The following is a 13,378-nucleotide window of genomic DNA, read 5'->3' on the forward strand; positions in this document are numbered from 1 at the left end:
TTAACAATAGTTAAATGCTACTTCAATTCTAGCAATGTTAATAATCAAAGTTACAAAGACAGGGTCTAGAACAAGTTACAGCAAAAAATATACACTTTAACCAGAAGCTTACCTTACCCAAGAAAACAAATGAACACCATAAAGTTATTAAGCTTGAACTGATGAATCTTGTGTAATGAGTAACTACCTGTCATGTCATGAATGGAACCAAAGTGTAAAACATGACGATAAAATCCTAACGAATAAATTACTAAGGGCAATAAGGGCAGCTGTAGCCTAGCGGTTAAGGTACTGGACTAGTAATCAAAAGGTCACTGGTTCAAGCCCCACCACTGCCAGGTTGCCATTGTTCTCAGTACAATAAATCGAGGGCGGCACGGTGGCTCGGTGGGTAGCACTGTCACCTCACAGCAAGAAGGTCCTGGGTTCGATCCCCAGGTTGGGCGGTCTGAGTGCTTTCTGTGTGGAATTTGCATGTTCTCCCCGTGTCCGCGTGGGTTTCCTCCGGGTACTCTGGTTTCCTCCCACAGTCCAAAGACATGCAAGTGAGATGAATTGGAGACACTGAATTGTCCATGACTGTGTTCGATATAACCCTGATAACTGATGAATCTTGTGTGTAGAGTGACTACCGTCCCTGTCATGAATGTAACCAAAGTGTAAAACATGACGTTAAAATCCTAATAAACAAACAAACAATAAATCGAAGACTGTGTGATAGTTTGACTTCAGCTGTAAATTAATTTAATCAGAATAGCCAGAAGTATGTGGACACTCCCATGCTTAGTGAACCACTGGCTGTGATCAATGTAAAGTTATCTAGTCTCTGTATGTATTAAAGCTTTGTGATGAATGAAAACCTATTATTCTATTATTTCTCTACACTCGTGTATCAGCTTTGATTGAATGTGTTTAATAATTTTGACAAACTATTGAATTAAACACAGAAAAGAAAAACACTCGAAGCGTGCTTCATCGGCTGAGGCGTTCCGCTCGTCCAATCAGCATCCTCCAATCCACGATCCTGCGTCCGCATTGGTCGCGATGTGAGTGAGGGCGGGGCTTGGGCCGGTCCTCACGCTGTGTGTGTGTGTATAATGGAGATGTGAAAATGGCGGATGGGAGCCGATCGGTTCGCTCGAACTTTATGTTGTTTAATAACGAGCGACGCTGAGCAGCATGCACTTCAGCTTTCACTAACAACACACGGATTCTGTTCACATTAAACACGCAGCGCAGAGCTGAGCGCCACTGTTCCACCGAACTGAGGTAAAACTGAGGCGCCCGGGGTTTGTTTTGTTCTGTGATGCTAACGCTAACGTGCTAACGCTAACTGAAGGTGTCAGTGCAGATGCTAACAGAGGAGCTAACTGCTAACAAGCTGCTTTTATTTACCCAAGCTTATTCGGGTTGAAAACTTGCATCAGATATAAGCGAATGAATTAATGAACCGAGTTTGTTTAGGAATTTTGCACACGCAGCGTTCAGGCAGGTGTACAGAGCCGGGCTTGTTCTGTTAGCCTACATGCTAATGACTATTATGTGTATCACGAATCCCTTCAAATGATTAAATTTCTAATTTATCTTATACGTTTTTAAAATTATTTTTTAGCCGTTTTTAATTATTAGGAAAGTATCCACGCTGGCACAGTTTAAAAAACATAATAAACGGATATATAAAGGATATTTTCTGTGAGCCAGTCGGTCGCGTCCCAATCCGCAAAACTACCCTCACTACGTTGCCTATATTAACCGGCGCGTGATGGGTTATTAGGCGCACTACTTAGTGGGCTGATGTGCGGATCGGGACGCGACCACTCAGTCTCACAAACCAAACGCTTTCAGTTCTTTATTATAACACAGCTGATTGTTAATGACACTAAACAGTGTGTCAGAAATAATAAGGACACCAGTAAGGTTATTAATTTATCCAAAGTGACAGTATATCATCTAAGCAATTGAGCATTAAGGGCCTTGCTCAAGGGCCCAACATTGGCAACCTGGCACTGGTGGGCTTGAACCAATGACCTTTCGATACTAGTCCAGTACCTTAACCACTAGGCTACAACTGCCCCTTTATTAGTGAATGATATGTGGTTTAGTACACAGCACCATTCCTAACCCAATTAGTGAAGATTTAACGTGTGTGTGTGTGTGTGTGTGTGTGTGTGTGTGTGTGTGTTTAGGAGATGGAGGAGACCCGGTACAGCAAGCGCCTGGTAAGTTAAAGACCTACTTTACACCGATAAGCCAAAACATTAGAACCACCCGCCTAGTCTGCCGTCTGAAGAGCTTTTGTGGTATCTGGTACCAGGACGTTACCAGCAGCTCCTTCAGCCTCTGTAGTTGTCGGGTGGATCTTACAGGGCATCCTGGTCACCCATGCATGGGCACTCTGACTGATCCACAGTAGATGTTCTGTTGGTCCGTACCAGACGTCACTTGTTGTCCTCTTTGGACAGCTGTGGGTGGACGCTCACCACGCCCGCCTGTGTCACCCACTGCTGTTTGTGAGATCTGATCATGACGATCCGGCCCGGATCAAAGTCCCTCGGGTCTTTGTGCTGATCAGATCTGCTGCGTTTAACACGTGAACAACGAGGAACCTCAATCAGATCCACATCTAATAGATCCCTCACCCTCACACGCACCGTCAGATCCACATCTAATAGATCCCTCACCCTCACACGCACCGTCAGATCCACATCTAATAGATCCCTCACACGCGCCATCAGATCCACATCTAATAGATCCCTCACCCTCACACGCACCATCAGATCCACATCTAATAGATCCCTCACCCTCACACGCACCATCAGATCTACATCTAATAGATCCCTCACCCTCACACGCACCATCAGATCCACATCTAATAGATCCCTCACCCTCACACGCACCATCAGATCTACATCTAATAGAACCCTCACACCCACCATCAGATCCACATCTAATAGATCCCTCACCCTCACACACCATCAGATCCACATCTAATAGATCCCTCACTCTCACACGCACCATCAGATCCACATCTAATAGATCCCTCACCCTCACACGCACCATCGGATCCACATCTAATAGATCCCTCGCCCTCACACGCACCATCAGATCCACATCTAATAGATCCCTCACCCGCACACGCACCATCGGATCCACATCTAATAGATCCCTCACCCTCACACGCACCATCGGATCCACATCTAATAGATCCCTCGCCCTCACACGCACCATCAGATCCACATCTAATAGATCCCTCACACGCACCATCAGATCCACATCTAATAGATCCCTCACCCTCACACGCACCATCAGATCCACATCTAATAGATCCCTCACCCTCACACGCACCATCAGATCCACATCTAATAGATCCCTCACCCTCACACGCACCATCAGATCCACATCTAATAGATCCCTCACCCTCACACGCACCATCAGATCCACATCTAATAGATCCCTCACCCTCACACGCACCATCAGATCCACATCTAATAGATCCCTCACCCTCACACGCACCATCAGATCCACATCTAATAGATCCCTCACACGCACCATCAGATCCACATCTAATAGATCCCTCACCCTCACACGCACCATCAGATCCACATCTAATAGATCCCTCACCCTCACACACACCATCAGATCCACATCTAATAGATCCCTCACCCTCACACGCACCATCAGATCCACATCTAATAGATCCCTCACCCTCACACGCACCATCAGATCCACATCTAATAGATCCCTCACCCTCACACACACCATCAGATCCACATCTAATAGATCCCTCACCCTCACACGCACCATCGGATCCACATCTAATAGATCCCTCGCCCTGACACGCACCATCAGATCCACATCTAATAGATCCCGCACACGCACCATCGGATCCACATCTAATAGATCCCTCACACGCACCATCGGATCCACATCTAATAGATCCCTCGCCCTCACACGCACCATCAGATCCACATCTAATAGATCCCTCACCCTCACACACACACCATCAGATCCACATCTAATAGATCCCTCACCCTCACACACACCATCAGATCCACATCTAATAGATCCCTCACCCTCACACACACCATCAGATCCACATCTAATAGATCCCTCACCCTCACACGCACCATCGGATCCACATCTAATAGATCCCTCACCCTCACACGCACCATCAGATCCACATCTAATAGATCCCTCACCCTCACACGCACCATCAGATCCACATCTAATAGATCCCTCACCCTCACACACCATCAGATCCACATCTAATAGATCCATCACCCTCACACACACCATTAGATCCACATCTAATAGATCCCTCACACACACCTCAGATCCACATCTAATAGATCCCTCACCCTCACACACACACCATCAGATCCACATCTAATAGATCCCTCACCCTCACACACACCATCAGATCCACATCTAATAGATCCATCACCCTCACACACACCATTAGATCCACATCTAATAGATCCCTCACACACACCTCAGATCCACATCTAATAGATCCCTCACCCTCACACACACACCATCAGATCCACATCTAATAGATCCCTCACCCTCACACGCACCATCAGATCCACATCTAATAGATCCCTCACCCTCACACGCACCATCAGATCCACATCTAATAGATCCCTCACACGCACCATCAGATCCACATCTAATAGATCCCTCACCCTCACACGCACCATCAGATCCACATCTAATAGATCCCTCACCCTCACACGCACCATCAGATCCACATCTAATAGATCCCTCACCCTCACACGCACCATCAGATCCACATCTAATAGATCCCTCACCCTCACACGCACCATCAGATCCACATCTAATAGATCCCTCACCCTCACACGCACCATCAGATCCACATCTAATAGATCCCTCACCCTCACACGCACCATCAGATCCACATCTAATAGATCCCTCACCCTCACACGCACCATCAGATCCACATCTAATAGATCCCTCACCCTCACACGCACCATCAGATCCACATCTAATAGATCCCTCACCCTCACACGCACCATCAGATCCACATCTAATAGATCCCTCACCCTCACACGCACCATCAGATCCACATCTAATAGATCCCTCACCCTCACACGCACCATCAGATCCACATCTAATAGATCCCTCACCCTCACACGCACCATCAGATCCACATCTAATAGATCCCTCACCCTCACACGCACCATCAGATCCACATCTAATAGATCCCTCACCCTCACACGCACCATCAGATCCACATCTAATAGATCCCTCACCCTCACACGCACCATCAGATCCACATCTAATAGATCCCTCACCCTCACACGCACCATCAGATCCACATCTAATAGATCCCTCACCCTCACACGCACCATCAGATCCACATCTAATAGATCCCTCACCCTCACACGCACCATCAGATCCACATCTAATAGATCCCTCACCCTCACACGCACCATCAGATCCACATCTAATAGATCCCTCACCCTCACACGCACCATCAGATCCACATCTAATAGATCCCTCACCCTCACACGCACCATCAGATCCACATCTAATAGATCCCTCACCCTCACACGCACCATCAGATCCACATCTAATAGATCCCTCACCCTCACACGCACCATCAGATCCACATCTAATAGATCCCTCACCCTCACACGCACCATCAGATCCACATCTAATAGATCCCTCACCCTCACACGCACCATCAGATCCACATCTAATAGATCCCTCACCCTCACACGCACCATCAGATCCACATCTAATAGATCCCTCACCCTCACACGCACCATCAGATCCACATCTAATAGATCCCTCACCCTCACACGCACCATCAGATCCACATCTAATAGATCCCTCACCCTCACACGCACCATCAGATCCACATCTAATAGATCCCTCACCCTCACACGCACCATCAGATCCACATCTAATAGATCCCTCACCCTCACACGCACCATTAGATCCACATCTAATAGATCCCTCACACACACCTCAGATCCACATCTAATAGATCCCTCACCCTCACACACACACCATCAGATCCACATCTAATAGATCCCTCACCCTCACACACACACCATCAGATCCACATCTAATAGATCCATCACCCTCACACACACCATTAGATCCACATCTAATAGATCCCTCACACACACCTCAGATCCACATCTAATAGATCCCTCACCCTCACACACACACCATCAGATCCACATCTAATAGATCCATCACCCTCACACACACCATTAGATCCACATCTAATAGATCCCTCACACACACCTCAGATCCACATCTAATAGATCCCTCACCCTCACACACACACCATCAGATCCACATCTAATAGATCCCTCACCCTCACACACACCATCAGATCCACATCTAATAGATCCATCACCCTCACACACACCATTAGATCCACATCTAATAGATCCCTCACACACACCTCAGATCCACATCTAATAGATCCCTCACCCTCACACACACACCATCAGATCCACATCTAATAGATCCCTCACCCTCACACGCACCATCAGATCCACATCTAATAGATCCCTCACCCTCACACGCACCATCAGATCCACATCTAATAGATCCCTCACCCTCACACGCACCATCAGATCCACATCTAATAGATCCCTCACCCTCACACGCACCATCAGATCCACATCTAATAGATCCCTCACCCTCACACGCACCATCAGATCCACATCTAATAGATCCCTCACACGCACCATCAGATCCACATCTAATAGATCCCTCACCCTCACACGCACCATCAGATCCACATCTAATAGATCCCTCACCCTCACACGCACCATCAGATCCACATCTAATAGATCCCTCACCCTCACACGCACCATCAGATCCACATCTAATAGATCCCTCACCCTCACACGCACCATCAGATCCACATCTAATAGATCCCTCACCCTCACACGCACCATCAGATCCACATCTAATAGATCCCTCACCCTCACACGCACCATCAGATCCACATCTAATAGATCCCTCACCCTCACACGCACCATCAGATCCACATCTAATAGATCCCTCACCCTCACACGCACCATCAGATCCACATCTAATAGATCCCTCACCCTCACACGCACCATCAGATCCACATCTAATAGATCCCTCACCCTCACACGCACCATCAGATCCACATCTAATAGATCCCTCACCCTCACACGCACCATCAGATCCACATCTAATAGATCCCTCACCCTCACACGCACCATCAGCTCCACATCTAATAGATCCCTCACCCTCACACGCACCATCAGCTCCACATCTAATAGATCCCTCACCCTCACACGCACCATCAGCTCCACATCTAATAGATCCCTCACCCTCACACGCACCATCAGATCAACATCTAATAGATCCCTCACCCTCACACGCACCATCAGATCCACATCTAATAGATCCCTCACCCTCACACGCACCATCAGATCCACATCTAATAGATCCCTCACCCTCACACGCACCATCAGATCCACATCTAATAGATCCCTCACACGCACCATCAGATCCACATCTAATAGATCCCTCACCCTCACACGCACCATCAGATCCACATCTAATAGATCCCTCACCCTCACACGCACCATCAGATCCACATCTAATAGATCCCTCACCCTCACACGCACCATCAGATCCACATCTAATAGATCCCTCACCCTCACACGCACCATCAGATCCACATCTAATAGATCCCTCACCCTCACACGCACCATCAGATCCACATCTAATAGATCCCTCACCCTCACACGCACCATCAGATCCACATCTAATAGATCCCTCACCCTCACACGCACCATCAGATCCACATCTAATAGATCCCTCACCCTCACACGCACCATCAGATCCACATCTAATAGATCCCTCACCCTCACACGCACCATCAGATCCACATCTAATAGATCCCTCACCCTCACACGCACCATCAGATCCACATCTAATAGATCCCTCACCCTCACACGCACCATCAGATCCACATCTAATAGATCCCTCACCCTCACACGCACCATCAGATCCACATCTAATAGATCCCTCACCCTCACACGCACCATCAGCTCCACATCTAATAGATCCCTCACCCTCACACGCACCATCAGCTCCACATCTAATAGATCCCTCACCCTCACACGCACCATCAGCTCCACATCTAATAGATCCCTCACCCTCACACGCACCATCAGATCAACATCTAATAGATCCCTCACCCTCACACGCACCATCAGATCCACATCTAATAGATCCCTCACCCTCACACGCACCATCAGATCCACATCTGTTTTGCACCCGCTAAACTTCGCCACCGTCTGTTTAGCGAACAGGCACGCGGCGGCGGTACCACGACGACGGCGTCTCGGACGATGAGATCGAGGGCAAGAGGACGTTTGACCTGGAGGAGAAACTCCAGAGCGACTACTTCAACTCTGATCTGGTGAAGATCATGGAAGGGAAAGGTGGGTACCGGACGCGCCGCGCTAAGCTTCTCGGCTTTCTGTGAACCCCTCAGAGTTCCAACCGTCTGTGTTTGTTCTGCTCGTTCTTCAGACTTCACATTCGAGTACATCCAGCGTGAGGGGCTGCGTGACCCCATCATCTTCCCCAAAGCGGACGGTCTCGGCCTTCAGTACGTCCCTCTTCTGATCCTTATATATATATATATACCCATCAACCATAACATTAAAACCACCTCCTCGTTTCTACACTCACTGTCCATGTTATCAGCTCCACTTACCATATAGAAGCACTTTATAGTTCTACAATTACTGACTGTAGCCCATCTGTTTCTATGCTGTTCTTCAATGGTCAGGACCCCCACAGAGCAGGTATTATTTAGGTGGTGGATGATTCTCAGCACTGCAGTGACACTGACATGGTGCTGGTGTGTTAGTGTGTGTTGTGCTGGTATGAGTGAGTTTTTAAACACCGTGTCCACTCACCGTCCACTCTATTAGACACTCCTACCTAGTCGGTCCACCTTGTAGATGTAAAGTCAGAGACGATCGCTCATCTATTGCTGCTGTTTGAGTCGCTCATCTTCTAGACCTTCATCGGTGCTCACAGGACGCTGCACACGGGGCGCTGTTGGCTGGATATTTTTGGTCGGTGGACGAGTCTCGGTCCAGCGGTGACGGTGAGGTGTTTAAAAACTCCAGCAGCGCTGCTGTGTCTGATCCACTCGTACCAGCACAACACACACTAACACACCAGCACCATGTCAGTGTCACTGCAGTGCTGAGAATCATCCACCACCTAAATAATACCTGCTCTGTGGGGGTCCTGACCATTGAAGAACGGCATAGAAAAAGATGGACTACAGTCAGTAATTGTAGAACCACAAAGTGCTTCTATATGGTAAGTGTGGCAGAACAGTGGGTTTGAACGTGGTAGAACGGTGGAACTGACAGGTTGTGTGCTCCTCCCCTCAGGATGCCTGATCCAGACTTCAGTGTGAGTGACGTGAAGCTGTTTGTAGGTGAGAATTATTTCTATTTAACTTTATTCACTGACGTTATTGGTCGTTAACGTGGGTAGCGTTCTATTGAACGTTCTTATTGGCTGTAATCAGTGAAGGTCAGTAACGCGTTACTCTAATCTGAGCGCATCTTTCAGTAACGAGTAATCTAACGCATTACTATTTCCAATCCAGTAATCAGATTAAACTTACTTATCCAAGTTACTGTGCGTTACTATTTTTGTCATTTTCCTCAGTAAAAAGATATACAGTATATTTGCTATATGTCCTATTGCGACAGTTAAGTCACGGGCTGCGTCCGGAATCGGTTACTTACAGAGTGTGCACTAGATTGGAGGAAGTGTGCACTACTCGGCCAACGCCGAGTGATGACGTGGGGACGTGATGACGTAATATCACCATGGTTACAGACTCATTACAAACCCCACTCGCCAAAATGTAGGATATTTATCGTCCTTTTGTTATTTATTTGTCTTTAAAAATGTCTTATTTTATTTATCTTACTTACACTTGTGAACAGAGGACTCGCGTCTTTCTTGCTTCTTATTCCGCTTCAATCGCAGCTCCAGTTGCATTATGGGATACATTAGCGGACCGCATTACATAGCTAATAAAGTAACTTGTAATCTAACTTAGTTACTGTTAAAATCAAGTAATCCATGAAGTAACTAAGTTACTTTTTCAAGGTAACTGTGCCATCACTGGCTGTAATACACCAATTCTGCTTCACATCAGTACGGGGAATTAATCAGTCATAATAAAAGCTGTGGCAGCAGAACCTTACATTACATGCTCTGATGCCACTGCAGACCCTAGTGTGGTTCTACTGACATGATGCAGCTTCGCGTAAGAACCCAACACTGACGGGTGATAAATCTGATCAGTGCAGGACCTCACCTGTTCATCCCTGTTTGGATCGATGCACAGATCTGAAGAACCAGTACGTGTCCTTGCTCTGTGTCATCGAGACTTCGTCTTACACCCCCGTTCTCCCGGTTTTTGTGTGTGTGGCAGGCAGTCGCAGGATGGTGGACGTGATGGAGGTGAACACTCAGAAGGGCATGGAGATGTCCATGAGTCAGTGGAGGCGCTACTACGAGACCCCGGCCTCGGAGCGAGAGAAGCTGTACAACGTCATCAGTCTGGAGTTCAGCCACACCAAGCTGGAGCACCTGGTCAAGAGACCGGCCTCGGTATGACTCCACACACACACACACACACACACACACACACACACATAATTGGTTCCCGGTTCTGATCCCTGATTCCCGGTTTGCCTTGTGTGCTCCAGGTTGACGTGATCGACTGGGTGGACAACATGTGGCCTCGTCACTTGAAGGAGAGGCAGACGGACGCCACCAACGCCATCGTGGACATGCAGTACCCCAAAGTGCAGAAGTACGTCAGCACACACACACACACACGGTGCATTTCCACACACCGAATAACACCTCCATGATCCCCTCAGGTTGGTAAGCTCACACGATATGACTAAAAGTATGTGCACCCCCACGTCCCCATTCCAGTTATCGAGTTTCGGCAAAGTCGGGTGCCTGTACGATAGCGATCGGCTCGTCTGAGGGTCGGAATGCTGTAGTGATTCCTGATCGATGATGCTGCACAGAGACGGCGGATAATGGAGCGGTAGGGAGGAACCCATCTGGGAACTGGGTACGACTAGATCGCGAGGGAACGGGTCTAATAGCGTAGCACCTCCGGCACGGTCAGCCAGAAGGTGAGAGGGTTGGATTGGGTTTCTCTTCACAGCTGTTACAACACACGCTCCGCGTGTCTGGAGGAATGCGCAGAGAATAGCGAGGCAAGAAGCCTTGGCGCAAATCGTGTGGAATAAGCGTCAGATCCAGGGTTACAGCTCCACATGTATCTGTGTTTATCTGGATTCTCCTCCCTGTTTCACTTTTAAACTTGTGTTACAGCTCCAGCTTCTGAGAAATGATGAGAATCAGAATCAGCTTCTCCCAGAGTCTAAAACGCTTCTGGTTGAGAATAAAGCTTAACGTGGTTTAATGTAGTAAAAGAAGGAGACAGGAGCACTAAACTTCTCTTCATTATTACTGCTCATAAGTTCCTCCACTAATCACATTCCTCACTCGCTGTTTTACTACAGTAAGTCACGGTAAGTTAGCTTGGCCGTGTCTAAAGCTATGTTTATACTTCACGCATCGCGAGGGTGCGCGTGCCAAAAATGACGCCGTCCATGCGCGTTGGCACCCCTCGATTTCTGAAACCTTGCACGTATCGCACGCAACGTATATTCCTCAGCCCTGTGCAGGCGCCGTCAGCCAACCAGCAGGGGCCGCAGTCGCACCAGTTACGAGGACCTACGCTCCGACTCTACCCCTAACCCTGAACAACAGCCAGACGTTGTTCATACTGCCGCCCGACCCGGTCGGAAAGGCAGAGCCGAGTTTCGATACGATGCATCTAGAGACCCCGACTCTGGTGCGCTGGCGTACTTTACCGCTGCGCCACCTGAGCGGCTTGCAGGGGTGTTTCTTTGCACTGCCACCCGTCGTTTCGGAGAAAACTGCAGCGGATGACGCATCGAGTATAAATGCGTCTGCCGCTCTCGCGGGTTCGCGAGTCGTGCGCTACGCTCGGATGCGAAAGTACAACTCTGGCTTAAGGGTGGAAGGGACGGGTGGGGCTTCTCTACGCCTGTTGCCTCTCGTCAGCTCCCGTTATAGCTGTGGTATGGGAGACGGGTCTGGGCTGCAGGCAGGTAGGGCAAGAAAGTGCAAGCTTGTGTTTTGAGCCAGCTGACTTATTGCAAAGAATTTAGGGACTTTTACCATCTACGGTACATGACATTATTGAAAGGTTTGGACAATCTACTCAGTTATGGATCTAAGATACCGTCTCTTGCAGGTACTGCCTGATGAGCGTGAAGGGCTGCTTCACCGACTTCCACGTAGACTTCGGTGGCACGTCAGTCTGGTACCACATCCTGAGAGGAGGCAAGGTGAGAACCGCTCCCATGGTTATTATTATAATACAGAGTTGAGCTGGGAAGAGAAGGGAATACTTCGCATTGTCCAAAGCACTTAGCTGTTTCCGCACATCGTTAGAAGCAGCTCGAGCCCTGCCAATCTTTGCCGTGTAATCAGGGTGCACCGAGATACTCAATCCGGCGAGACCTGGATTCCAAGTCATCACACTTGGTGTCCAGCTTACTGAGCTCCGCAGTTAAATAACCGACCCTAGCTTGTAGACCCACGACATCGTCTGAAAATGACGACAGAGACTGCTCCACATCTGAAACTGTCTTCTTGAGATCAGTGAACTCGAAAGATGTCTTGCCTTTAACGCCTGGAACTCCAACCAGGTGAGCTTGAACTACAGGCCTGAGGGAGGCTCTTTGAGGGTCCCGGCGTTCTACTGACTTTTGGAGGCATCGTAACAACAAAAAACCAATCCAAAATAATTAACTAAGAGTTAACAAAAATCTAAATGAAATAAAGACAGTAAATGTGCCTTAAAATAATGAAAAGCGATGACTTTGCTCAGAGGGAAACACGAGCTCACGTCTGCTCCATGTGGCGTCAAAGCGGAAGTCCATTGTTATTATTATTAACACAGTGCAGTGTGAGTGATGTATTGTTCTTTAGGTGCATTAGGATTAATTCTTTCATCGTTCTTGTTGACCTTCAGGTCTTCTGGCTGATTCCACCCACACCGCACAACCTGGAGCTCTATGAGAACTGGGTGTTATCGGGAAAACAGGGCGATATATTCCTGGGAGACAAAGCCACTGCCTGCCAGCGCGTCGAGCTAAAGCAGGGTTACACCTTCATGATCCCCTCAGGTTGGTACACGCACTCCCAACTCGGCAAAAGTGGGATAGAAACTCCTTTTCCGAATCTGGTC

At 48.2% G+C, this 13,378-nt stretch overlaps 1 protein-coding gene across 3 annotated transcripts in view; it reads left to right on the forward strand.

Annotated features, from left to right (window-relative positions):
* Window positions 1–1,104: 1,104 nt before the first annotated feature.
* kdm2ab (lysine (K)-specific demethylase 2Ab) overlaps window positions 1,105–13,378 on the forward strand; it is a 28,675-nt gene continuing 16,401 nt past the window's right edge. For 2 of the 3 annotated variants that reach the window (XM_063000894.1, XM_063000895.1), the window contains exons 1-9: window positions 1,105–1,269; window positions 2,187–2,219; window positions 8,333–8,471; window positions 8,563–8,641; window positions 9,444–9,490; window positions 10,505–10,683; window positions 10,782–10,888; window positions 12,380–12,473; window positions 13,163–13,316. In XM_063000894.1, the coding sequence (XP_062856964.1) occupies window positions 2,190–2,219; window positions 8,333–8,471; window positions 8,563–8,641; window positions 9,444–9,490; window positions 10,505–10,683; window positions 10,782–10,888; window positions 12,380–12,473; window positions 13,163–13,316 (829 nt within the window). In that variant the 5' untranslated portion in view covers window positions 1,105–1,269; window positions 2,187–2,189. The remainder of the gene's footprint in view (window positions 1,270–2,186; window positions 2,220–8,332; window positions 8,472–8,562; window positions 8,642–9,443; window positions 9,491–10,504; window positions 10,684–10,781; window positions 10,889–12,379; window positions 12,474–13,162; window positions 13,317–13,378) is intronic. The other variant, XM_063000896.1, reaches the window with a different exon arrangement.

Source organism: Trichomycterus rosablanca, chromosome 8 (assembly GCF_030014385.1).
Source record: "Trichomycterus rosablanca isolate fTriRos1 chromosome 8, fTriRos1.hap1, whole genome shotgun sequence".
NCBI classification, from domain to species: domain Eukaryota; kingdom Metazoa; phylum Chordata; class Actinopteri; order Siluriformes; family Trichomycteridae; genus Trichomycterus; species Trichomycterus rosablanca.